Raw genomic sequence first — 27,071 nt, 5'->3', positions numbered from 1 at the left:
GATGTGTAGGGGCAAAAGCAGTGTGGATGTGGAGGCAAGCTAAGCAGCAAAAACTGGGGGTACAAGCAGCCGGTGACATCATCACTGACAAGCACAGCTGTCTGTCAGCTGACAGGCTGACTTTCACCAAAATGAACAGACAATGGATAGACTCATCATATACATGTCAGTTACATGACAAATTTAGTGCAATTTGCAAGTCCAAGATGGTTTGGAGATCTGCGGAGAGGAATCTCACCACCTCTTGCGGGTGCCATCATTTGGAAGGCAAGCCCTGGGCTCAGTGGGTGAGAGCAAGCGCAGGATAATCGTCGTTTGGCCTGGCGGCCACTGCCTCTTCCACTGTTGACAGGGCTGGCGCTGCAGTCCAGACCAGGAGCCAGGACACCTCCACATCTGCCTCTGACACTTTGGGGAGTTCACCCTTATCCTCACCTTTTCCTGCCATTTCTCCTTTTGCCCGCGCCATCATGCGCCTCTTCCCAGCAACTCCCCATCTCCCAAGCCTTTCATTTCATGCTAAAGTACAGCGCAACCCACCCACATGCCCAAGGCTTCAACGGCCTCATCTCAAGAAATCTGGCCCAGGAGATGTTGGAATCCCGGCTGGGGGACACTCTGCCCTTTTTGGGCAGAGTGTCTACTGCGCCACCGCACTGTGCCGTCCACACCAGCACTTTCCCCCAAACATGAGGCGGTCCCTAAATTCAGCGCTTAGCCCTAAAGTTCCATGTGACCAGTTACGAATGGACAAGTGCATGCGGACAGGGACGCTACGTTTCAATTTGGGCACAGTGGTTGAATGTAGTTGAGGCGTGGACCGGGTCGCAAAATGTGGTGGCCTGACTTGTCTCCCCACACAACATTCCTGGGAGGAGGGCTGAAACACCACCCTCCTCCGCTGTTAAATTGACCCCAGCTACGAGCTGGAAACGCTGCAACACTGGTGTGGGGAGACGTCAGCGGGCCGTGCTGAAGCTCATCAGCTTGGGGGCCAGACAGCACACTGCCTACAAAGTGAGTCATGCCATCCTCGATGAGACGGCAATGTGGTTTTTGCCACTGCACCTGGGCCCAGGCATGTTGTCATGTGTGATAATGGCCGTAACCTGGGATTGGCTCTGTAGCTTGGCAGCCTGCAACATATTCCATGCCTGGGCCACGTTTTTAACTCATTGCTGCTAATCTTTTGAAAAAGGTACCCCAATGTTCCTGAGCTACTGGTGAAAGTGTGGCGCTTGTGCGGATAGTTTTTAAAGTGTATAGTTGCCGCTGCTAGCCTCTATGCACTCCTACAACGCCTGTACCTGCTGGAACAACGGCTGTTGTGCGACGTCTCCACACTGCTGGCACTAAACATATCATGTGTTGAGCAGAGTGTGTGAGCAGCACAGACCTTTGATGTAGTTCCAACTCCAAAACCCTCGGGTTCGTCAAAGTCAACTCCCTCAGTTGCTCAACCATGAGTGGCCATGGGTGGCAGACTTATGTGAAATCCCATCCCATCCATTGCACTGGACACGAAACATTAGCATGCGCTCAGCACAACTTCGGATATGGCAGATGCGTTAAGCAGGGTGCAGGGTACAACACAGACCAGGCCCGAGCACCAGGAACAGGTGTTAGAAATACTGCAGCATCTGCCATTTCCTTCCAATTTTGGGGTTTTGGACCCGCCACCGACTTGTCTGGACCTAAGTGGGGATCATGAGACACAGTTGCCATCAAGGCAAGCTGTGGTCATGTGCGGTTTGCAGTAAGGGGGCAGTGCGCAATTGGAAGAGGAGTTGGTGGATGACGAGGCCACCGACCCCACATGGACAGGGGTGATGTCTAGGGGCTAAAGCAGTGTAGATGTAGAGGGAAGCTAAATCAACAAAAAACCTGGGTAGAAGCAAAGGCATAAACTGGGGTGATGTTTAGGGGTGAAAGCAGAGTAGATGTGGAGGGAAGCTAAGCAGCAAAAACAGTGGGTAGAAGCAAAGGCATGCAAAACTCTACCCTGTTGGAAGACTTATTCCTAGGTCTGGAACACGTTAATGGCCCCCCTGGACAAATTACTGCCACTCAGGGGCCTAGTGTCACCAGGAGGGACAAGTATAGGCGCATGTTGTGGGAATACCTGGCCGACACCAGCTCTGTCCTCTCCGATCCCTCTGTGCTCTACAGCCTAAACTTATTTTCTCATCTTTTTTTCTGAACTGCACATCTCTTGCCTGCTTCCTTTGGGATCTTAGAAATGGTGGTCCACTTCCACAGATGGTAACTTCAATAGACAGTGTAACGGGAGTAGCTGAGGGATCGCTGTCTTAACCACTTTTTGGCACAAAATTAACTTCCAAAGCCAAATATGGTGCAAGTATATGATGCAAGGACACCTACACACCTATCTCTGACACATTGGGGAGTTCACCCTCATGCGCCCTTTTGGCCTGCACCATCATGCGCCTCTTCCCAGCCACTCCACATTTCCCAAGCTTTTCATTGCAGGCAGAAGTACAATACAACCCACCCCCATGCCCAAGCCTGTAACAGCCTCATCGATAAACTGCTGGCCCTGGAGATGTTGGTGTTTGTTTATGCTTCTGGAGACCCAGGCCTTCCGTCAGCAGATGGCAGCTGGGGCACCTCCCTATGCTGGGCCTAGCCGTTACTACTTCTCTTGGTGTGCTGTCTCTGCCTTGCGCCTGCATGTGTCCCATAACATCAGTCGGGCCCAGAGCTCTGCGCTTTGCTGCAAGGTCCACTTGACCACCGACACATGGACAAGCGCCTGTGGTCAGGGATGCTGCAGTGCTTATCTTTAATGACAGGCAGGGTGAATGTGGTGGAGTCTGTTCCCCGGGTGCAAACTGGGGTGGCCTATCTCCTCTCCCAGGCCAAAATTCATGGCAGGAGTAGACTGAAACCCTACGAAGCTGCAACCTCCACCCCAGCTACTAGCGGAAAACACTGTAACACTGGCATGGGGAGATGTCAGTAGGCCGTGCTGAAACTGATCAGCTTGGGGGACAGACAGCACAGTGCCTCCGAGGTCAGGGATGCCATCCTGGCTGAGATGGCATTTTTTTTTCCCTGCTACACCTGGGGCCTGGCATTTTTGCGCCTGTGATAATGGCTGGAACCTGGTAGCAGATCTGGAGCTTGCCAGACTCAAACACGGTCCACGCATGGCCCACGTTTTCCAACTTGTTGGTGCCATGTTTCTTTGAAACCTACACCATTGTGCCTGATATACAGGTCAAAGTGGGGCCATTTTCGTAAGTGAGAACTAGCCTCTGCTAGGCAGAAAACATTCAGAGCACACTCCTCTCATCTTCGCACCGTTGGCTGGCGGAGGAAGACGAGGGGGTTGGAGTGGCATCTGATGTCCCTATCCCACACGAGGCTAGAGGGTGCACTTCAGTGCATCCCATTGCTTCACCACAAATGGTGTGAAGGGGAGTGGAAAATGGAGGAAATGGAGAGTGACCCTTACAGTTGGGGCCAGCAAAGGCATGCCAAGTAACACACTGGCACACATGGCTGACTTCATCTTGGGTTGCTTTTCAACACATATTTCACATCATGAAGAACAAATAATACTGGATTTTTTCAAGCCTCGAACCCCGGTCTAGGTCTAATGTCTGTTCCTTTCTTATATTAGGGGAGAGGGAAAAAAAATTACTTCAGTGATACGTTTAGCGTACATAGACTGACTATTAATGTGTATCCCACTTAGTGTTGTTAGGGTTACACACCGTCACAACCTGGCTAAAGCTTCTATAGCTGTTAATAAAGTCAACATAACTTTACGGTATCCAAAAAGACAGCTGGTACCGACAGAGAGCAAGACAAATGTCACCCAAAGCTGTGAGCTCTGAACACCCACAGTGACTTTGGCGTCATCATCATTATAAGGGAGCGGGTGGTAATAAATAACTTGGCAGTGCCTAAAACCCAAAAAGCTTATACAACTATATTTACATTAAGATACACAAATGAAACTTTTCAGTAGCATGTCATGAGACAAGCTGATAAGCTCTTCCTTTGTGCAGTGCTATTTGAAAGTTAAACGCTGCCTTTATTTTAATTCTGGAGAAGGTGCAGACATTAGATTTAGAACATGTTGTCTTCATTGTCCAAATCCTCTATATAGGTAACGTGTTTTTCGGGCCGAGCTGTCTGGGAACGAGCTGGTGCAGCACTGACAACCTGGGTGAATATGGCAAGAGCCTGAGATGTAGGGTGAATGAATCCCCAAATTATTTGTGGAATTCCCAGTGAGACAATGGCACTGTATACCAGTATTAAAAATTGTGGGTGCACATAACCCCCATATATTCTTTGAATTCCCAGTCAGACAATGGCACTGTATACCAGTATTAAAAATTGTGGGTGCACATAACCCCCATATATTCTTTGAATTCCCAGTGAGACAAAGGAACTGTATAGCAGTATTAAAAATTGTGGGTGCACATAACCCCAATATATTCTTTGAATTCCCAGTCAGACAATGGCACTGTATACCAGTATTAAAAATTGTGGGTGCACATAACCCCCATATATTCTTTGAATTCCCAGTGAGACAAAGGAACTGTATAGCAGTATTAAAAATTGTGGGTGCACGTAACCCCCATATATTCTTTGAATTCCCAGTCAGACAATGGCACTGTATACCAGTAGTAAAAATTGTGGGTGCACATAACCCCAATATATTCTTTGAATTCCCAGTCAGACAATGGCACTGTATACCAGTAGTAAAAATTGTGGGTGCACATAACCCCCATATATTCTTTGAATTCCCAGTGAGACAAAGGAACTGTATAGCAGTATTAAAAATTGTGGGTGCACGTAACCCCCATATATTCTTTGAATTCCCAGTCAGACAATGGCACTGTATACCAGTAGTAAAAATTGTGGGTGCACATAACCCCAATATATTCTTTGAATTCCCAGTCAGACAATGGCACTGTATACCAGTAGTAAAAATTGTGGGTGCACATAACCCCCATATATTCTTTGAATTCCCAGTGAGACAATGGCACTATCTACCAGTAGCAAAAATTGTGGGTGCACGTAACCCCCATATATTCTTTGAATTCCCAGTCAGACAATGGCACTGTATACCAGTAGTAAAAATTGTGGGTGCACATAACCCCAATATATTCTTTGAATTCCCAGTCAGACAATGGCACTGTATACCAGTAGTAAAAATTGTGGGTGCACATAACCCCCATATATTCTTTGAATTCCCAGTGAGACAATGGCACTATCTACCAGTAGCAAAAATTGTGGGTGCACGTAACCCCAATATATTCTTTGAATTCCCAGTCAGACAATGGCACTGTATACCAGTATTAAAAATTGTGGGTGCACATAACCCCCATATATTCTTTGAATTCCCAGTCAGACAATGGCACTATATACCAGTAGTAAAAATTGTGGGTGCACATAACCCCAATATATTCTTTGAATTCCCAGTCAGACAATGGCACTGTATACCAGTATTAAAAATTGTGGGTGCACATAACCCCCATATATTCTTTGAATTCCCAGTCAGACAATGGCACTGTATACCAGTATTAAAAATTGTGGGTGCACATAACCCCCATATATTCTTTGAATTCCCAGTCAGACAATGGCACTGTATACCAGTATTAAAAATTGTGGGTGCACATAACCCCCATATATTCTTTGAATTCCCAGTGAGACAAAGGAACTGTATAGCAGTATTAAAAATTGTGGGTGCACGTAACCCCCATATATTCTTTGAATTCCCAGTCAGACAATGGCACTGTATACCAGTATTAAAAAATGTGGGTGCACATAACCCCCATATATTCTTTGAATTCCCAGTCAGACAATGGCACTGTATACCAGTATTAAAAATTGTGGGTGCACATAACCCCCATATATTCTTTGAATTCCCAGTGAGACAAAGGAACTGTATAGCAGTATTAAAAATTGTGGGTGCACGTAACCCCCATATATTCTTTGAATTCCCAGTCAGACAATGGCACTGTATACCAGTATTAAAAATTGTGGGTGCACATAACCCCCATATATTCTTTGAATTCCCAGTGAGACAAAGGAACTGTATAGCAGTATTAAAAATTGTGGGTGCACGTAACCCCCATATATTCTTTGAATTCCCAGTCAGACAATGGCACTGTATACCAGTATTAAAAATTGTGGGTGCACATAACCCCCATATATTCTTTGAATTCCCAGTCAGACAATGGCACTGTATACCAGTATTAAAAATTGTGGGTGCACATAACCCCCATATATTCTTTGAATTCCCAGTGAGACAAAGGAACTGTATAGCAGTATTAAAAATTGTGGGTGCACGTAACCCCCATATATTCTTTGAATTCCCAGTCAGACAATGGCACTGTATACCAGTATTAAAAATTGTGGGTGCACATAACCCCCATATATTCTTTGAATTCCCAGTGAGACAAAGGAACTGTATAGCAGTATTAAAAATTGTGGGTGCACGTAACCCCCATATATTCTTTGAATTCCCAGTCAGACAATGGCACTGTATACCAGTATTAAAAATTGTGGGTGCACGTCACCCCCATATATTCTTTGAATTCCCAGTCAGACAATGGCACTGTATACCAGTAGTAAAAATTGTGGGTGCACATAACCCCCATATATTCTTTGAATTCCCAGTCAGACAATGGCACTGTATACCAGTATTAAAAATTGTGGGTGCACATAACCCCCATATATTCTTTGAATTCCCAGTGAGACAATGGAACTGTATAGCAGTATTAAAAATTGTGGGTGCACGTAACCCCCATATATTCTTTGAATTCCCAGTCAGACAATGGCACTGTATACCAGTAGTAAAAATTGTGGGTGCACGTAACCCCCATATATTCTTTGAATTCCCAGTCAGACAATGGCACTATATACCAGTATTAAAAATTGTGGGTGCACATAACCCCCATATATTCTTTGAATTCCCAGTCAGACAATGGCACTGTATACCAGTAGTAAAAATTGTGGGTGCACATAACCCCCATATATTCTTTGAATTCCCAGTCAGACAATGGCACTGTATACCAGTATTAAAAATTGTGGGTGCACATAACCCCCATATATTCTTTGAATTCCCAGTGAGACAAAGGAATTGTATAGCAGTATTAAAAATTGTGGGTGCACGTAACCCCCATATATTCTTTGAATTACCAGTCAGACAATGGCACTGTATACCAGTATTAAAAATTGTGGGTGCACATAACCCCCATATATTCTTTGAATTCCCAGTCAGACAATGGCACTGTATACCAGTATTAAAAATTGTGGGTGCACATAACCCCCATATATTCTTTGAATTCCCAGTGAGACAAAGGAACTGTATAGCAGTATTAAAAATTGTGGGTGCACGTAACCCCCATATATTCTTTGAATTCCCAGTCAGACAATGGCACTGTATACCAGTATTAAAAATTGTGGGTGCACATAACCCCCATATATTCTTTGAATTCCCAGTGAGACAAAGGAACTGTATAGCAGTATTAAAAATTGTGGGTGCACGTAACCCCCATATATTCTTTGAATTCCCAGTCAGACAATGGCACTGTATACCAGTATTAAAAATTGTGGGTGCACATAACCCCCATATATTCTTTGAATTCCCAGTCAGACAATGGCACTGTATACCAGTATTAAAAATTGTGGGTGCACATAACCCCCATATATTCTTTGAATTCCCAGTGAGACAAAGGAACTGTATAGCAGTATTAAAAATTGTGGGTGCACGTAACCCCCATATATTCTTTGAATTCCCAGTCAGACAATGGCACTGTATACCAGTATTAAAAATTGTGGGTGCACATAACCCCCATATATTCTTTGAATTCCCAGTGAGACAAAGGAACTGTATAGCAGTATTAAAAATTGTGGGTGCACGTAACCCCCATATATTCTTTGAATTCCCAGTCAGACAATGGCACTGTATACCAGTATTAAAAATTGTGGGTGCACGTCACCCCCATATATTCTTTGAATTCCCAGTCAGACAATGGCACTGTATACCAGTAGTAAAAATTGTGGGTGCACATAACCCCCATATATTCTTTGAATTCCCAGTCAGACAATGGCACTGTATACCAGTATTAAAAATTGTGGGTGCACATAACCCCCATATATTCTTTGAATTCCCAGTGAGACAATGGAACTGTATAGCAGTATTAAAAATTGTGGGTGCACGTAACCCCCATATATTCTTTGAATTCCCAGTCAGACAATGGCACTGTATACCAGTAGTAAAAATTGTGGGTGCACGTAACCCCCATATATTCTTTGAATTCCCAGTCAGACAATGGCACTATATACCAGTATTAAAAATTGTGGGTGCACATAACCCCCATATATTCTTTGAATTCCCAGTCAGACAATGGCACTGTATACCAGTAGTAAAAATTGTGGGTGCACATAACCCCCATATATTCTTTGAATTCCCAGTCAGACAATGGCACTGTATACCAGTAGTAAAAATTGTGGGTGCACGTAACCCCCATATATTCTTTGAATTCCCAGTCAGACAATGGCACTATATACCAGTATTAAAAATTGTGGGTGCACATAACCCCCATATATTCTTTGAATTCCCAGTCAGACAATGGCACTGTATACCAGTAGTAAAAATTGTGGGTGCACATAACCCCCATATATTCTTTGAATTCCCAGTCAGACAATGGCACTGTATACCAGTATTAAAAATTGTGGGTGCACATAACCCCCATATATTCTTTGAATTCCCAGTGAGACAAAGGAACTGTATAGCAGTATTAAAAATTGTGGGTGCACGTAACCCCCATATATTCTTTGAATTCCCAGTCAGACAATGGCACTGTATACCAGTATTAAAAATTGTGGGTGCACATAACCCCCATATATTCTTTGAATTCCCAGTGAGACAATGGCACTGTATAGCAGTAGCAAAAATTGTGGGTGCACGTCACCCCAATATATTCTTTGAATTCCCAGTCAGACAATGGCACTATATACCAGTAACAAAAATTGTGGGTGTATATAGCCCCAATTCTATTGCTAGGGGACTTGCAGGGTATTTCTGAGGTGAAGGTGGGGGGGCACACCGTTGGAACGGGGATTTGGGGTGTATATATGGGGTATACGGGAATACACTGTCAGTGTGTTCCATTCAGGATCCTGGGAAAGCTGGGTTGCGGCGATTGAGCCCGTCAGTGCCACGTTACACTGACAAGCTTCTCCCTGGAATTGAAGTTATATGTAAGCCCAATATATTCTTTGAATTCCCAGTGAGACAATGGCACTATATGGCAGTAGCAAAAATAGTGGGTGTATATAGCCCCAATCCTATTGCTAGGGGACTTGCAGGGTATTTCTGGGGTGAAGGTGGGGGGGCACACCGTTGGAACGGGTATTGGGGGTATATATCGGGTATACGGGAATACACTGACAGTGTATTCCATTCAGGATCCTGGGAAAGCTGGGTTGCGGCGATTGAGCCCGTCAGTGCCACGTTACACTGACAAGCTTCTCCCTGGAATTTAGCTCTTATAAGAGCTGTTGGTTGTCTTCTCCTTCCTATCCTAGCCTGTCCCTGCCTACCCAGAATCTAACCCCTAGCTAACTGGACGGAAACCTCCATCCTCGGTGAATTGCAAGCTCAGAATGACGCGAAGCTGGGCGGCGCTGTTCTTTTAAATTAGAGGTCACATGTTTTCGGCAGCCAATGGGTTTTGCCTACTTTTTTCAACATCACCGGTGTCGTAGTTCCTGTCCCACCTACCCTGTGCTGTTATTGGAGTAAAAAAGGCGCCAGGGAAGGTGGGAGGGGAATCGAGTAATGGCGCACTTTACCACGCGGTGTTCGATTCGATTCGAACATGCCGAACAGCCTAATATCCGATCGAACATGAGTTCGATAGAACACTGTTCGCTCATCTCTAGTCCCAAACCCAGCCATGATTTTCTTATGGACAGGATTTTAGGCAAAGTTAGCAAATGTATAAGAAGACAACCACCAGACCAACTACCACCACAATAAAGAAATCATGACTGCGTTTGTGACAAATGCCAGACCACGGAAAAATTCTTGCATGGCTATATCCATTGGCAACTAATCAAGATAAAGACTAACAACACTATTGAGATGATTAGAGAAATTCTTTAGAAAAAAAGATTATGGTAGCTGTCTGCAAATTCAGATATGGTTATGTTCATGGGAAAATCCCTTTGAACAACTTTTCTAAAACCGGGCTGATTTAGTGATAAGCTATCAAAAGCTAACTATTCAATATGTGGGTGTGTGGAGTTACCCAGTGGTAAAGGGTGAATGGCAAGTTTTTTATTAGCAAATTGTGATATTGTATTCAACTGGTCAAAAGAGAAATCCTTAACCAAACTAGAGATCAGTTAAAGGAGTTGTCCGGAATAACCTAAAATCCCTACACTAATCTAAACACCCTCACACCTCCTACTTTCTAAATAACATTGATGATCAAAAATGTATAGTTACCCATACCCCTGAGGTGGTCATGTGACTGCCCCAGGGACTTGTTCTCTGCATTTCCGGAAACGGATCGTCACTAATACTCCCCTTCCCATCCACACCATCGTACTTACCCATCTTGTTCCTGTCTGGGCTTCCTTCCCCGGGGAACAGCTCCTCCTCCTCCGATGACGTTGGCACACTCATGCAAAATAGAAGCACTGAAGCCAACAATGCATCTCTGTTGCGCAAGCTGGGAGCATGCGCAATAGAGAAGTATTGAAGGCTACAGACACAGCGCTGCACATTCCCAGCAAAAGGAAGAAGACAAGTAAAGTATAATAGAGTGGGGAGTAGGGAAGGAGGAGTAGGAAGGAGAGAGTAGGAAGGGGGGAGTAGGGGGGTGGGGTGAGTGAGTTAGGAAAGGCTAGCAGTGGGAGAAATAGCTAGGGAGACAGGGAGGGGGTGTTGGAGGGGGAAGAAGTGACGTGGAGATAGTGTGAGAGCCTACAACTACCAGAATGCATTGCAGCAGGATGCTACACGCCATGTAAACAAATACAAAAGATGCTAAGCCTTCCTAGAGAAACCCAGAAATCACTCAAAACACTGTTAAAGTTAGATGGGTGTACTTATTAACCCATTAATAACACTAACAGACGTTTTTACAAAACATTTTTGCCCGGAAAACCCCTTTAAGAGTGGATATACGTGTATGTCTGGCTCCTAACTCCATGAAATATTTCCTTTTTCATATAATAAGATTGCTAGGATCATTTATAAGCTCCTACAAGCAGCTGTTACCTATTGTTGTATATACTGCATATTACATTGCATCGGACTGTATTAGCATATAGTACAGTATATCATACATACATACACACATAGCATATAGCATATCATACATGGCTCAGTCATTAATTGTATATTTTTTTTTAACATAGGAAGAATATGCAAATCTGACTTCCATGATGTAATTAGGATGCCAGTGCTCAAGTATGCACACCAATAGAGGGCGCTGACTGAGAATGTGCAAGTCTATCTTCCATGATGTAATTAGGAAGACAGAGTCTCAGTCAAGACATCCAATAGAGGGCGCTCCCTTTAACATCATGCTGACCTTCTAAGAGGCCTACCTTCTAAGGGTGCATTCACACGGAGTAAAATGGAGTGTAATTTGGAGTGTAATTTTTACACGTGTAAAAAAAAGTACACGTGTATTTTAGAGCGTTTTTTTTACATGTTCCGTTTACGGAACGTTTTTTGGAGCGTTTATGCGTGTAGAAAAACACACTCCGTAAACGCTCCAAAAGGCTCTCCGTAAACGCCACGTGTAAAAAAACGCTCCAAAATACGCGCGTAAATTTTTTACATGTGTAAAAATTACACTCCAAATTACACTCCATTTTACTCCGTGTGAATGCACCCTAAGAGGCCTTTGTTTGCAATGATGTTGGGATTTTACCAGATACAGTCTCTCAGCCAATTTTAATATTTTTGGTTAACCTAAGTGATTATTTTTGTTGCAATTGTACTTAAAGGGATTCTATTATTACTATCTCTTTTTCTACAAATACCATGTCGGAACAGCCTTTAGAAAGGCTATTCTTCTCCTACCTTTGTTATTCTGATCTGCACCGCGGTTCCTAAGAAATGTCTTATTTCTTCCTTACGCAAATGAGTCTTCAGAAAGCACAGGTGGCGTCTCCTGTGCTCCCCGAAGACTCTAGAGTGACGCCTCTGTCTTCTGCTGCTGACACCTCTCCTCCTCGTCATCAGCCGGCAGAGTTGACTGCGCATATCAATTCGGCCATTTTCCTGTGGCCAAACGAATGCACATGTAAGAGGCCACAGGAAAATGGCCAAACAGACATGTGCATTTGGCTCTGTTGGCTGTTGATGCGGCAGAGAGGCATCAGCAGCAGGAGATAGAGGAGAGTCGCTGGAGAGTCTTCGGAGGCACAGGGGTCGCCCCCTGTGCTTTCTGAAGACTCATTTGCATAAGGAAGAAATAAGAAACTTCTCAGAAACAGCGACGCGGATCAGTATAACAAAGGTATAGCATTTCTAAAGGCTATTCTGATGTGGTATTTGTAGAAAAAGGGATTCTAATGATGGAATCCCTTTAATATTCTGCTTGCAGGATGCAATATAAACAATAACAGGTTTAATGTTTCACACTGAAAAGCGATGAACTGGTTGACATACTTTCTTACCACTCATGCCCTGGATATGCCAATTACCAAAACAGCAATGTGACATGACTTCATAGTGCCAAAAATTCCTCTTTTTCTTCTCATTTGTTTTTGTCTCCCTAGGGTCCCATGCCCCATAAAGCCCACAATACATTGGCTCAGTGTTTATGCCAACTCTCCTCAATCGCTAGCTAAGAGCGAGGCCAGCACAGAAACACTAATGTGTTCATGAAGCATGCTGACTAAATTGTACACATTTTTAACCTCAAAAGAAACATGGCAGATACGATAATACAAAAGAACATTCCATGAACAGTGTGTAAGACTCACAAACCCTGGAATGAAAAGTTCAGTCACCCACATCAAGAAAGGTAATATTTTCTAAAATGGGTAAACTGATGATAGAGCAATGATATGCTGCCAGTCCTGAAGTGGTTAAGAAAGATATGTAGTAGATAGAAGCTTTCCTATGAAAACTGTACTGTCCAGCCATGTCCACCATGCATGACGCTTATACATACAACATTTATAGTATTATTTTAATGATATAGATACAAAGGAAGTGAATCACATAATGTAATGCAGTAAAGATAATATAGGTCATCTCCCGGCCATTTGTTCAGGCTCTTGTTGACATAATGCCAATAGCACAGCATTCAGTGTCCCTCCAATCTTTTATCTTTCTAAATCATGTAGCTTAATTTATCCAGTTAGATATGGCTCTGACAGCATTAGACGTCCCATTGCACTGCTGTTGAAAGGAATGCTTATAATGCTGTTTGAGTAGAGACAGAAACGGAACATGTTGTGCAGCCAGCCACACCACATACTCAATATTCTCAGCGGACTAAAGAGGGTTATCTGCCATACTGTGCACAAAACTCCCAGAATCCTTCAAAAGAATCTGACTGCCTACAGTAAGCAGATGTGTATTTTCCTAAAGAAAGCAATTGTACTGTAGAAAATGTAAATAGTGGAAAATAAAATCAGCATGATAAGCGCAGTAAATGGGTCATAAGGGTGGGAGCGCGCTGCAGAATGATTAAATCAGTCTATACACATGGGTGTAACGTTATGCACCCTCTGTAGCGTCAAAGAGATTTAGAAAGTAGGAAACTGCTTGATAGCTCCATTATTCCAGATGACTTAATTAAAAGTTGTACCACACAACAGCTATTGGCGGTTCGTAAAGCAAATTATGCATAAGAAACTGCAATACCATTGAAGTCTATGTGTATGCAGAATTAAATAAATGAATTATTTATTTTTAGATGAATTTCTATCATTGAGACCTATTTTTTTTATTACTCCATATAGGCTTGATATTACCCTCACATATTAAATATCTATCTATTTTTCCAACTATCTATCTATCTATCTATTGTATCTATCTATCTATCTATCTATCTATCTATCTATCTATCTATCTATCTATCTATCTCCTATCTATCTATCTATCTATCTATCTATCTATCTATCTATCTATCTCCTATCTATCTATCTGTTTACCTTTCTATCTACAACAAAAGAAAGTCCTGAGCATGTGCTGTGTTAAATAAATAAATAAATTCGGACACACCAAAGAAATACCCTCCATCAAAGACAAAAACAGCAGCACTCCAGGATTTGCAATGAAAAAAGTAAAAACGGCTTGCATCATTGACTATGGCAGTTAGGGTAGTTATATAGGATGGTATAGGTGACAATATCGGGGATAAGTTAAGGATTGTTGAGAATATATTTTACTATAGGCAGGAAATATTTAAAATAATGATAAAGAATACACCTCTTTAATCCCCTATCACTCCAGCATTTTTCTGGTGGTCCCAGCAGCTCTTTCTTTACTTACATGTGGCTTTTCATGTGCCTTATCATGACATGCCATGTCACTGCTATATAGTCTTAGCATTCTTGTAACAAACATAAAGATAAGATTTCTTGGACCAGTGACTGGCTGGAGAAGTCCAGTGTGAATATGGCATGGGATCAGCCACATGAAGTAAACATAGGCAAAACCAGTGGTGGCATTGGAGGGTTAAGGGATTAAAGGGAAGAGTATTGTGCTATTTTATATGAAATCTTCCCTGCTTTTGGTACACATCTTTATAATCAGTATAACCAATTTAGAGTAAGTTCAGACAGGGTTTTTTGGTCAGGATTTTGAGGCCACACCGACCTCAAAATCCTGACCAAAAAGATGGCTCCCATTGATTTCAAAGGGAGCCGGTCAGTTCTTTTTTTCCGGGAGCCGGAACATATTATAAGAAGCAAGATGCTCATTCTGTCGCGAGGCGAATCCGCCTGAAGACACTCCCTCTCGACTAAGCCCATTTACTTGGGCCTAATCCAGAGAGGAGTGCACGACTGGATGCCAGTGCAGTGCACTGGCATTCAGTTGCGGCTACCTGTTTTTTGGTTCGTAGCCTAAGGCAGCCTCCGCCTCAGGTTCCGGAACAAAAAACCCTGTGTGAACTGTTCAAACAGAGTTTTTTGGTCAGGAATTTGGTCAGAAAACTGACTCAAATTCCTCCTCCTAAAAACTCCTCACCATTGGACTGTATGGGGAGGTGATTTTTGGAGGAGGAATTTGAGTCAGTTTCCTGACCAAATTCCTGAGCCAAAACACTGCGTGTGAACGCATTAGGCCCTACTTAGTGAGCCACAGCCAAAAAAGCTGAGGAAAAGACTGCAGCGGAAATGCATTGCGTTTTTTTTCTGCAGCATTTTTCACAGAAAGTCCGCAGAGTTTTCCTGTGGAGTTATGTGGGGAGAAAATATTCCTGCAATATATACACTACAGTCAGCTTAAACCTAAATATGATGATCCCTTGGTACAGATATAGATATTGGCATCAGAAGTTTTCTATTTCAGTCTGCTCTTGTGATGTTTTCACTTTTTCATCATGTGATCAATCCTGCTCTACTTCTGCTGACAAAAAATCAGTGTCAGCAGACTAGACTGTAATAGAAGACTTCTGGACTCCAGCAGCGCTGGAAAAGTTTGGTATTGGAGAAAGGCATCTATAATAGTAAGTTGAGCCTCTTGATGTAGTATATATAGTACTGAAATTTTTTCCTCCCCACATGAGCCTTTAAGTAGAGAATGTAATGCAGATAAGCAGGAAGAAAAGGCTGTAATGGGCATGTATAATAGTAAGCACTTTTGATTTGATAATGTCAAATTTTTGGGTAGAATTAGGTATGAACCTTTTAGCTATACTTGTACGTATGTACTTGTATAAAGGCACACATATGCTCAATACTAAGGTTAATATTAGGAGAGCATCACTTGCTTCATGTCATGAAACAGTATGAAAAATTGTATTTCCTGGATCTGTGCCAGATAGGGAGGAGTGGGCAACAGGTAGAAAGCTGATATCTCATGCAAAGCATAACAATTTTTCATCGCCAATCAATAACAAAACATGTATTTTCTAAATGATTGGAGTAACAAAATTTGTTATAATTTGCATAACCAAGTAAGAAAGGTTTCACACTACTGTATTTATGTCAGTTGCTCTCATCTTTCACTGGATAAGAGCAATGGACGTTGAACAACAAACACAGTCAGAGCCAGGAATGGATTTAGAAGTGAGACATGCTTAGGGTCCATTCACACAGAGGAAAATGGCACTTTATTTTGCGGTGAATTTTCAGCGCTGAAAAAAAAAGCCTCCCATTGACTTCAATGGGTGCCACTAGCTAGCAAAACCCATTGAAATACTTTGTATTTCCCATTTCTCTTGAAGCCACTCTTGGTTTTGGCTCAAAAAAACACAGCAAAATCTGCAACAAAAATTCAGCTTTTCTCTGCTGTACATTCTCTGCCTAAAATTATTATTATAAAAGTAGGTGAAATGCATCAGAGAACAGTTTTGGCATAAACAATAGCCTATATAGTATAGTAAATATCTTCCATCAAATCACTGTATACCCACTATATGTCAACACCAGCTATAGCTATAAAAAACAGTATAGGACAGTCACTGTGTTCATTATGATGGCCCCTCATGCTTAAGCACCACAGCATGACATCACAATGTAAGAATACATTCATATGGCGGAGCCCTGCACACAGCCAAGCAAAAAGTACTTTTTGCATGGCCACGTGCACACTTGACGGGAATACGGTGTCTATTGAGGGATTTGTGATCTCGGTCCATGAAATAGCATGTTCTATTTTTTTTCAGATTGTTCACATGGATCATTACTAATCGGTCGTGTGAATAGATCCTTTAAAGGATCCTTTATAGGACAATGTGTTGGCCGTTAATACAACTGCTAGCACATGGCCAATGAACCCGACTGTGTGAATGAGCCCTTAGCTCCAGGGTCCCTTTCCCAGGCTACATACAACACTATAGATTACATGGTATTTCAAGCCTAATATTAACCCCTTCCCAACATCCGCCATACTAGTAATTCTAAAAATGAAAGAAATAAAATGTGTTCTCTTTAGCTAATACTGTTTTCTGTCTCACAGCAAGACGTAAATCCCATCATGGAACAAATGCAGCATAAGCTGATTTTTCCTACCAAGGAAACAAACTAGTAATTTGTCTAAGAACACAGAAAAAGAGTAAAAGGAAAAGAATCTGACACTTGCTGACAGATACATCACAAATACATTGTACAACATGAATGCAGCAAATTATGGAAATCACAGCAACTAAATCTAGATATTTCAGAATTGCCATTTCAGGAGTACATGGTTATACTTTTGCAATATGCAATGCCTTACCCCATTTTTTGGGTATGCTATCCATCCAAGGTCACCCATGACAGACCGAGAATCCAGTAAGTTCACTAAAAATAAGAACAAAAAGATATTATTTTGGTTTCTATGATCCAATATTTGAAGCTAGAATTTCATGGTTCATCATTCAGTTTTCCATGGGCTGTTCATTTACTAACAATTAGAATAACTGGAGAACAAATGTAGTGGTCTAGTACAAAGGAACATCTAGCAATGTTCACCAAAACTGTTTAATGTACAATTGTATCCAATATTATGCCCTACACTGACAGCTGTACATGCAGCACAATTGAATTAGTATAGGCTTCCTCTTGACTGGGGAGACTGCCTACATCTCTCTGTAAATTTCACTGCTACTGGTTTACAGTTATCACCACCTGACATTGCTAATACCTAATAAGTATTCCTCAGCCAAGTCCTCTGTTCTTTGGATTACAGTCCTAAGACCATTCTGACATTTGATTGACCTGTATATACTCCAATATCAAATATCAAATTATTAGTAAGAAGATAGAAAATTGCATCAAAATATGCAACAAAAACACATTTTCCTTGCCATGTGTGGCCTCAGGTTTAGGCAGGATTATTACAATACCCAATCTAACTCCTCTCTGTTTAATCCCCTATAACACAGGTGTCAAATACAAGCCCCATGGCCCTGGTGGTATATGGGGCAATTCATATAATGTGGAGGGAAAAAAAGGAGGTCATACTGTGTGGGAGCAATAAGTGTGTCATATACTGTATGGGGGCAAAAAAGGAGGCTATATACCATGTGGGGGCAAAAGAAAATGTTATGTGTTAGGGCTCGTAAGCCACGTCACTTGTCATTTCTTTGTTCTGCCTTCAGTTGGATGTTCCCCACTACTGTATCCCTGGGAGTGCTTTGGACCTTCCAGCCAAAGACAAACAGTTATTGGGGTCACAGCAGTCGCCCTTGTGACAGGGCCTCCAAACAAGAGGGCCTCAAAGGCCACCTTGCCACACTAATATCCTTAGGGCTAGTTCACATGGGGGCAAGGACGTGTATTTTGACAGCGGATTTCGCCTCAAAACCCGCCTCCATACAATGGTGGTCTTTGGAGACCACTAGCGTTCTTTTTTCTGCTAGCGGCATGTCGCAACGGTCGTGGCAGGCGGGTTTTGAACCAAGAGTGACGCGGCTCCCGCATCACTCTCGGTGCCAAAATCCGCCCCCCGAGTGAACGAGCCCTCAGAGGTAGGGAATTTCATACTGTTCTACCTGCAAAGCACTAATGTGGAACCCAGCTGTGCAGACCAATATTGACGCACAGGCCATTACCAGGCAGATGTCTGATTACTGTGCCGTAACTATAACGAGCTGTGCACCTGTGCGTCATATCATATGGACCGTATATCACATGACCATGGCCAGAATTTTATCTACTAGAAGTAAAAGAATGAGTGACAGCAACCAGAGATCTAGAAAATCCTGAGGAATTGATACAGAAAGTATATTGGAAAATTGTACAACTTTTTATTATACAAACCATTACATTTATGTATCAATGAAAGTGGCCAACCCCTTTAATATCCGCCTTATGGTTGCCTTCCAAAGGCTATAAATGTAACTACACCTAAGTGGCATAGCTATGTTTATACAGTTGATGAATTACTAATGGTCCTTTGAAGACAACCTCGGGGAAAGTGAGTTTGACACCCCTACTCTATCACATTATTTCTCAAAATCTGTTCTCTTTTTTCAAGTGTTCCCCATAGCCATAGCACCTAAATGGACCTCATGGCTCTGCACACCCAGATAGTGGCTGGATGACTGGCTCATGTGGATTTATATGATCACTTTTTAATATTTTTTAATTAAAAGTTAGATAGACCATTATACAAAGAAAGCATTTTTACATCTTGGGTCACATCTATTTCTTCATTGTAAGATAGGAGACCCTCATTCCTGGTGTTCAAATTGTTGGTGTGTCTGTATATTATCCCTCTCATTTGTAAAGTACTACTCAATATGTTGCCGCTATGAGTAAATTTATATTATAACTATTATTATTTGGTTTATGCTTTTTGCTCAGTTTTGCTTACATGATTATATAGTTTTTGCTCATTTTAGTACACATGTATTTAAACATTACTGCGAGCAGTTGAGACACTAAGATAGTCACACCCAGCCCTCATGAATAGCTGTGTTCTAAGCATTTACAAGCCATTTTCTCAGATGCTTATCTAATTATACACAGTGATGGATGTGATGCTCCATAAGGGTCATACCATAAATATAGCTCTTCAAGTCATCTTTCTAATGGTATCCATCACTGACTCACTACAATTACTTTCTATGGTTTACCCCATAACTTGTATAAAACATGTAGTCGGAATGTGTGTAGGAGTTGTAAATTGCTTATGAATTGATAAGAAAAAGCTTGTTGTTTGCAACATTTGATATTTAATGTATTGTAACTCAAAGATAAGACTTATGTGTCATGGGGACAAAAGGAATGGTTACTTTGATCGTGTCTGTCAAAAATGATACTAATAGTGCCTTTTACTGTGTAAAACTAGAAAATTGTGAATGCCACAAATATTTTGACCATTGACAGTGGCCTCAGTAAAGATATATTTGCCAATAACCCGCTGTTTCTGTGAAAGCTTTACTAAAAAGTTATGTTATCCTCACATTTTCACCATATTCCGCACCTCAATTGTCAACATCTAACTTTTTTGCCTGCAACCCCCAAAACCATCAGTTCCTGACTGTATCTTATATTTTATCCATTGGTGTCTTTATAATGTCCAACTGCTGCCTCCATCCGCCAAAAAATGTATATTTATTCCATATTCAAATTAATCAAGAGGTGAAGAGAGAACATTAAACACTTGATGTCCCAATATGACCTCTATACTGTGAATGTTCTGGTACTCCCTATCCTGTGATGTGAAATGAAGGGCTAAGAGATGTCAATCATAGCATAGAGGCAGTATCTTTGTGTTTACAGCACCTGTATTTTGCTTTATTCACCTGCTTTTTTGCTCATGGCCATGTCACATGATTGCCAATCAGACTTGATCATTCACAGTGTATTTAATTCCTTTTTCACACAAAGTACTGAAGAAGTCACTACAGATCATATATATATGCCATTTGTAGGCCAATAACTATGGTTTTCTGGGTCTACTATGGTTGCAATTTGCAATGTATTATTACTTTCATCACCAACTCTTCAATATTGAATTCAATGTCACCAACAGATTCTATTGAACTATAACTGTTCACTGTTTTTCTGTTTTGTAATTGGTGCCTCCGTTGTGATATGGTGATGAGTTGTTTAGTGTACTGACGGAGTCACCATTACACCTTGCTATGGCTGACTACATGCACGTCAGTCATAACAGGGGGAATGGATGGACCGGACACTGGAAACCATAGCTCTTTGGTGCAATGACAGCAACAGTGATAGACCTTGCTGTACTAAACAACTCCTTAGCATATCAGGAAAAAACACGAATATCTCAGCGATGAAGGCACTGATCAGGAAGCAAAAAAAACGTGTTTTATTCTATCTGTTATCTGGCCATGCTTACATGTTAACAAGGACTGCTCATGAGACAGATTCCCTTTAAAACGTATTACTTATTACCGATTACTTACATGTGTAAACCTTGTCAACATTGCGACCACAATCCCACAGTACGTTGGTAACTTGGTTAAGTTTATCCTATAACATGAAAGGTAGCATAGTATATAAAGAATAATAGTCCCTAATCTTGTTATTTGAAGTCCATCTAAATTTGGAAAAAGATATAACAATACGTCTGACATAACACATTACAGTACACAATGATTTCTCAATGACAAAAGAACAAACTCACATACACAGCAAAAATAGCTGCTGATGTTATAATAGCCCCGTACAGCAGCTTCAGGAGATATGAAAAGATCATTGAGCTTGGTATTAAAGCCTGCCTTTTATATGGTAGATGATAAATCTTCTAATTGATTACAGACAGTTTTTTCAACATGAGAGATGAGGAATTATTCACAAATGGATGAAAGTCTGGATGTTCCTTGACCCCTAACTATCAAATAGCCTCAAAGGGAGTGTGAGGTCAATGAATGCAACACAGATTACTAGCCAAGACAAGTTTGCCTTTTCTACAGTATAGCTCTGACCCACGCTGTGTTTAACACACTTCCCTATAAAGCAAAACACTGATGTCTCTGCCATACTCAAAGTGACTTTTTTACTTAACGCTTTTGCATTTTGCATGAGAAAAATGGAACTACAACCACCATTAAGAAATTAATCCGAGTAAAATTTTAGATCAATTTAGACTGAAAAGAAGTGTTATTCAGGTATAAATACTTTATACATATCTTTTTTTCTAAGCTGGCATTTAAAGCATTTTAAGCTGTTAAGTTTAAGTGTGGGTGTGTAGCAATCTTCAATTTGTATTAAAAAGTTTTATGAAATAAGAAGTTATAGAAAAGTTACATAATAAAAAAGTGACAATAGTATTCAAAAAAATTTTTCTAGCTAGCGAGAACTTCTGAGAAATCGGCAATGATCCATCATAAGTGCGACCATTAGCTGTCACTCATGTCGTCAAGTAAACAGTCTCAGTGTGCATCCGGCACTTAAACTAGTTATGTGGTACGAGGAGCTGAAATTGTTGTAAAGAACCGTTGACAAGAAATGGTCAACAGTATCGCCAAGAAGTGATGCTGTCCAACTATACCTTATCATACTAGTGGAAGAATACAGCTTTAAATAATGACTTGTATAGCTGCTCAATATCAAGGTAAGAAACAATATTTATATTGTTTCAATTAAAAATTATGTTTAGATTTTTTTTCTATACTAAAAGTACCAAATGGTACTACTAGAATCATAAAAACTGACAAAGAAACAAGCAACATCTGAATGCGTACAATCCTTTCAATTGATATCAGAGCAGTCACTTTTGAAAAATCAGTATATTGTATTACAAAAGGCTAATGGCAACAAATGTTACCTCAATGGCAGTGGGTAATATATTAAATTATGACAGTAGACTATGGTCAGGAAACCTCATAAAAGGGATCAAATTTTCACTTCAGGTATCAAAATAGCAAGAAGTATGTTTTTGGCAAGAAAAATTTGCAAAGAAAGAAAACAAAGAGTACCAACCTACTAAATGTTTGGCTTAACGCAATTTCTGCCCCCTATCTGAAAGCAGAATACAGCAAAGGAGGAAAAGCTGAGGCTGATTTGATTTGGAGCATGACTTCCGGGAGGTCATGAGATTCCTACTTACTCCACCCACATAGTGTGATTAACAACCTTCTGAGAAAGCCATTATTCAATGTGTGCAGGACTCTCACTAAGGGTAAGTTCACACACCAAAAGCCAAGTAGCCGCGACTGAAAGCAGGTGCACTGCACCGGCATCCAGCGGCACACTGTGCTCCATATTAGGCCCAATAAATGGGCCTAGTCTGGAGGAGGGAGTGTCTTCAGGCCGAATCGCGAGGTGAAAGGGCCTGAAGAATGAGCATCTAGGCTCCCGCAAAAAACTCCTGAGCGGCTCCCATTGATTTCAATGTGAGCCATCTTTTTGGTCAAGATTTTGAGGCAGATACGGCCTCAAAATTCTGACCGAAAATCTCTGTGTGAACTTACCTTAACTCTCCTAGCATGAGAGGCCAGAGATTCTTCATACATCAGGCATGCCTTGCATCTATCGGGCCCTTTCTTAAGACTTTCATGCAAATCGCTAGCCTTAACAAATCTGTCCCAGCACGTTTAAAACTAAACCAACATTGTCAGTGTAAAGTGATGAGACTCGTATTCGATACTTTCTTTAAAGACCAACCATGATAAGAAATTTTAATATTTTTTTTTCCATAGCACACTGAAAGATGCAGAAATACACTTATATGATGTTTTTACATGTTCTCATCAATACTTTGTGATTTAATTTTATTTTTTTTTTAAGAAAGATTGAGCCTGATCCTTTACCCGAACCTTTGGCACACATATCAGAGGGGGCACTCAGGACTCTCTCTGTTGGCACGTGTGCCATTCCCTCATTCAGACTCCCTGATTGCTCACTAATGGGGAATCTGGTACAGAATACCAAGTTAGTGAACTATCACTAAGTAGCATAAAATACTGTGTGGGGGGCACACTGTGGAGCATATAATACAGTGTTGGGGCCCAAAGTGTAGCATATAATACTGAGTAGGGGACCTACTGTGGAACATATACTACTGTGTGAGGGCCCATTGAGGAGCATATAATACTGTGATGGGGCCTCTGTGGTGCATATAATACTGTGTGGGGGCCCACTGTAGAGCATAATATAAAGTGTGAAGGCCACTGTGGAGCACATTGTACTGTCTGGGGGCACTGTGAAGTGCATTGTACTATGTGGTTGGACACTGTGGAGTATATAGTACTGCGTGGGAGCCATTGTGGAACACATTGTGCTGCGTGGGGACCACTGGAGGGAAGATTGTACTGCATAGGAGCCATTGTGGGGCAGATTGTACTATGTGGGAGCCCCTTCAATATTTATATCACACAGCATCAGTTTTAAAGCAGATGTGATATTAGTACAGGCTGTAATAACATTGCACTGTCACTATAAAACAGATCCTGTGTGATGTAAATAGTGAACATTAATCGTTCAAAAGTACAAAATGAAAACTATTACCTTTCAGTAGACAGTTGTTTGTATCATTGAAAGCTCTGTAAAGCTTCATTCACACAACTGTATTTTACGGGTCCGAAAATGTCGATAATTGTGGATCCACACAATATTAATGTTAAATTGCCGTGTTGGCACTTTGCAATAATTTAGTGGGTTTTGGGTTGCACTCAGTTTCTAAAAGGTTCGCCATCACTGTTGTACATTAAGGGCTCGACAGATATTAGGAGTCTCAGAGGCATTCCCTCCAGAAATTAGTTTCTAGCACATAACATATAACTCCCCTGATCTCTCCTTTTATATTATAAATCTGATATCATTTCACGTAAAATGAATATTTAAGATGAATAAAACATTTCCACATACACACATACTTTAGATATTTGACACATTTCATTGATTGCAAGTTGTAATATAGACATTCCTGGCGAGTAGGTGGCACTGGCGGTGGCACTTACTGAGTGGCAATTACTGTAATTAAGTGCTTCAGAGTAGTATATTTTTCTTGTACGTTATAATGGATGCACAATGTGTATTGATCTACAGTACATTGCAGCCCATCATTTTAAAAGAAAATCTTATCTTTTAGACACCAGAAGTGAATGTAATTAGAAGAAATATTTTCTAACTGCATTGTCAGGTATAGTGGTTGTACTGTTATTCGGTTGTACCTTCATACGGTAATGCAGTAAGTACTGTAGATACTCAACATTTATTTTAAAGCCATGGTACTGTATGATTCATAGAATTACAGAACTCCTAAGACATGAAAGGTATAAATTGTGCAATACAGTTGTACTGCCTGAGAATAACAATTTCCTAATACAGTGTTATTATTAGGAATGCTTCCCTTAGCCGGGGGTGCATTGTAGTAATAACATACAGGCCTGGAAGGTATTTCAAATTCCCTGCGGTTGCCCTGCAGGAACTGTCATAGGAATACAAAGTGCAGAAGATTCACCAATGGATGATATACTTTTAATTACAGAAGAAGCCCCACAATTTTTTTTTTTATTCTGTGATTAGAAAGTACATGATATAAACTGTGTTGAAGGTAATCTTCTTATCCTTGGCTTTATTTGCCAGTTATCCATTCCTTTCTGGCCCTCAGCTGTATCACGGGACCAGCAATAAGACTCTCCAACTGTGTTATGTGCAGCGAGAAAGTCAATTTCTATTTATTCCTATGATACTCAGTCAGGGCTCACATAGAAATGCACATCCTATGCACATATAAAATGCTGTGTCAGTTGGAGATTCAGAGTACTGTTACTTTCAGCAAACTGTTTCATTGTCCATATGGATTGCCTATGTAGTCATACAAGGTGCAGTGTAGCAGGTAGGCACAGGATAGTTTATTGCTGTATTATATACCGTGAAATGATGGTTTTGCATGATGTATTGTGTTATATGTCTAAGTCACTTTTTCCCGGATAGCACACTGACCTGTTCATTTCTGCTGGCCCATGAATATGACGAATGCATTACACGAATCAATGTGCAGGCTGACAGTCTGGGCCTCAAAACTCAGGATAGGTCCTATTCCTCTCTGTTTTTGTGGCTTTGTGGCTGTGCTTATGTGGTCCCCAGTCATTGAATGAATAGGGCCATGGAAGCACGGGCAATGCACGAGCAGCACACGGATGACATCACGGCCAGCACAACACACATGGTCGTGTGCAATTAGCCTTTCATCCTAACTTCCCTTCTTCATAGACTATTATGGTGAGATATAATTCTTCTGTAAACTTCAGTCTGTCTTGTGAGAGCAAAATAGATTAATCCAAGATTTCAGAGCGTATGTCAGTTTAGGAGGGATAGGAGCAGAAAAAGGCTCTGATAAGAGTGAAGAAGCCTTTTTCTGTAACAAGATATCTTACACTGTTTCCTGCTTGTATTATTTATTGAATCAAATACCTTCTAAATAGGAAACATGTTGCAAATACTTATATTGTGTGCCGGTGCTGAGTCTTGGCCTTCAGGCCTATAGTATGGGGTTACAGGGTCTCTTCTCTTGGTTGTTATTAAAATTAGAAAACAAAAAGAAGTCAATAGACACATCCTTAACAACTTAGCTGAGCTCCTTTGCAGTGGGAATATACTAGATGACTGTACAGGGTGGAGAAGCAAGGAATGTTGGGTTATGCACGCTTGGATGCAGGGCCCTGGAGAATTGTAATAGGAGCCATTGAAATGAATTCTGGTTCATACAGGGTGCATGTTGACTGATTTATACAACTTTGGGGATCCCAATTTATGAACACCACCATATAAGCAGCGTTGACTTTGCAACATAAGGTTTTCTAACAACATAATTTTATAAAAGTCTGATTAGTATTAAAACCTAAGGTCCATGTCTGGTTCCTCACTTTACGGCTGTCTACATAATGCCAGCCTTGATCTAAACATCTGACAGCCATACTGCTAGGAAAATACTACATATTAACACTCCTTTTCAATGGGTTATCAAGCGGCACATCAGTAGCTACTGATGTAACTCACATTATTTGGCTCTTTATGAACAGGCAAATGATGTCCACTAAAACTATTTTCTTTGTATTAGGCAGAGAACACAACTTGTGATGGATCCATTGACCAAATGAATCTATTTTATCCATTTGCATGAGTTTTCGCAAAAAAAAAAAAAAAAAAAGATACATTTTTTCTTGGTCGGATGGACTAGAGCAGACATCTGCCCTTTCCTGGTCTAGTAAAAGAACATATAGGAATGTAGAATATAAAAAATGTATGCACTTTTTCTAAACTTTCTTTTAGGTAGGTCCCTCTAGCTGCATGGCCAATTACCTAGATAGAGTGAATACCATTTAGATGGGAAAATATAGGCAGCAGTATAAAGAATGGCTTTAATTACAACAATACTGAAACAAATCAACCTTTTTAATATCCTAAACTGCTATGTTTTTTTTAATCCAGCTACAACAGATTTCTATTAAGCAAATGAATAAACGCAA

At 41.1% G+C, this 27,071-nt stretch overlaps 1 protein-coding gene across 5 annotated transcripts in view; it reads right to left on the bottom strand.

The window, feature by feature from the left end:
• The window catches only part of EPHA5 (EPH receptor A5), a 309,481-nt gene that overhangs the window by 262,698 nt on the left and 19,712 nt on the right, over nt 1-27,071 (bottom strand). For all 5 annotated transcript variants that reach the window (XM_075284171.1, XM_075284196.1, XM_075284180.1 and 2 more), the window contains exon 2: nt 17,414-17,478. In XM_075284171.1, coding sequence (XP_075140272.1) covers nt 17,414-17,478 — 65 coding nt within the window. The remainder of the gene's footprint in view (nt 1-17,413; nt 17,479-27,071) is intronic.

The sequence above is a fragment of the Leptodactylus fuscus genome, chromosome 1, assembly GCF_031893055.1.
Source record: "Leptodactylus fuscus isolate aLepFus1 chromosome 1, aLepFus1.hap2, whole genome shotgun sequence".
NCBI classification, from domain to species: Eukaryota; Metazoa; Chordata; class Amphibia; order Anura; family Leptodactylidae; genus Leptodactylus; species Leptodactylus fuscus.
This window is presented reverse-complemented; position numbering and strand designations above follow the sequence as displayed.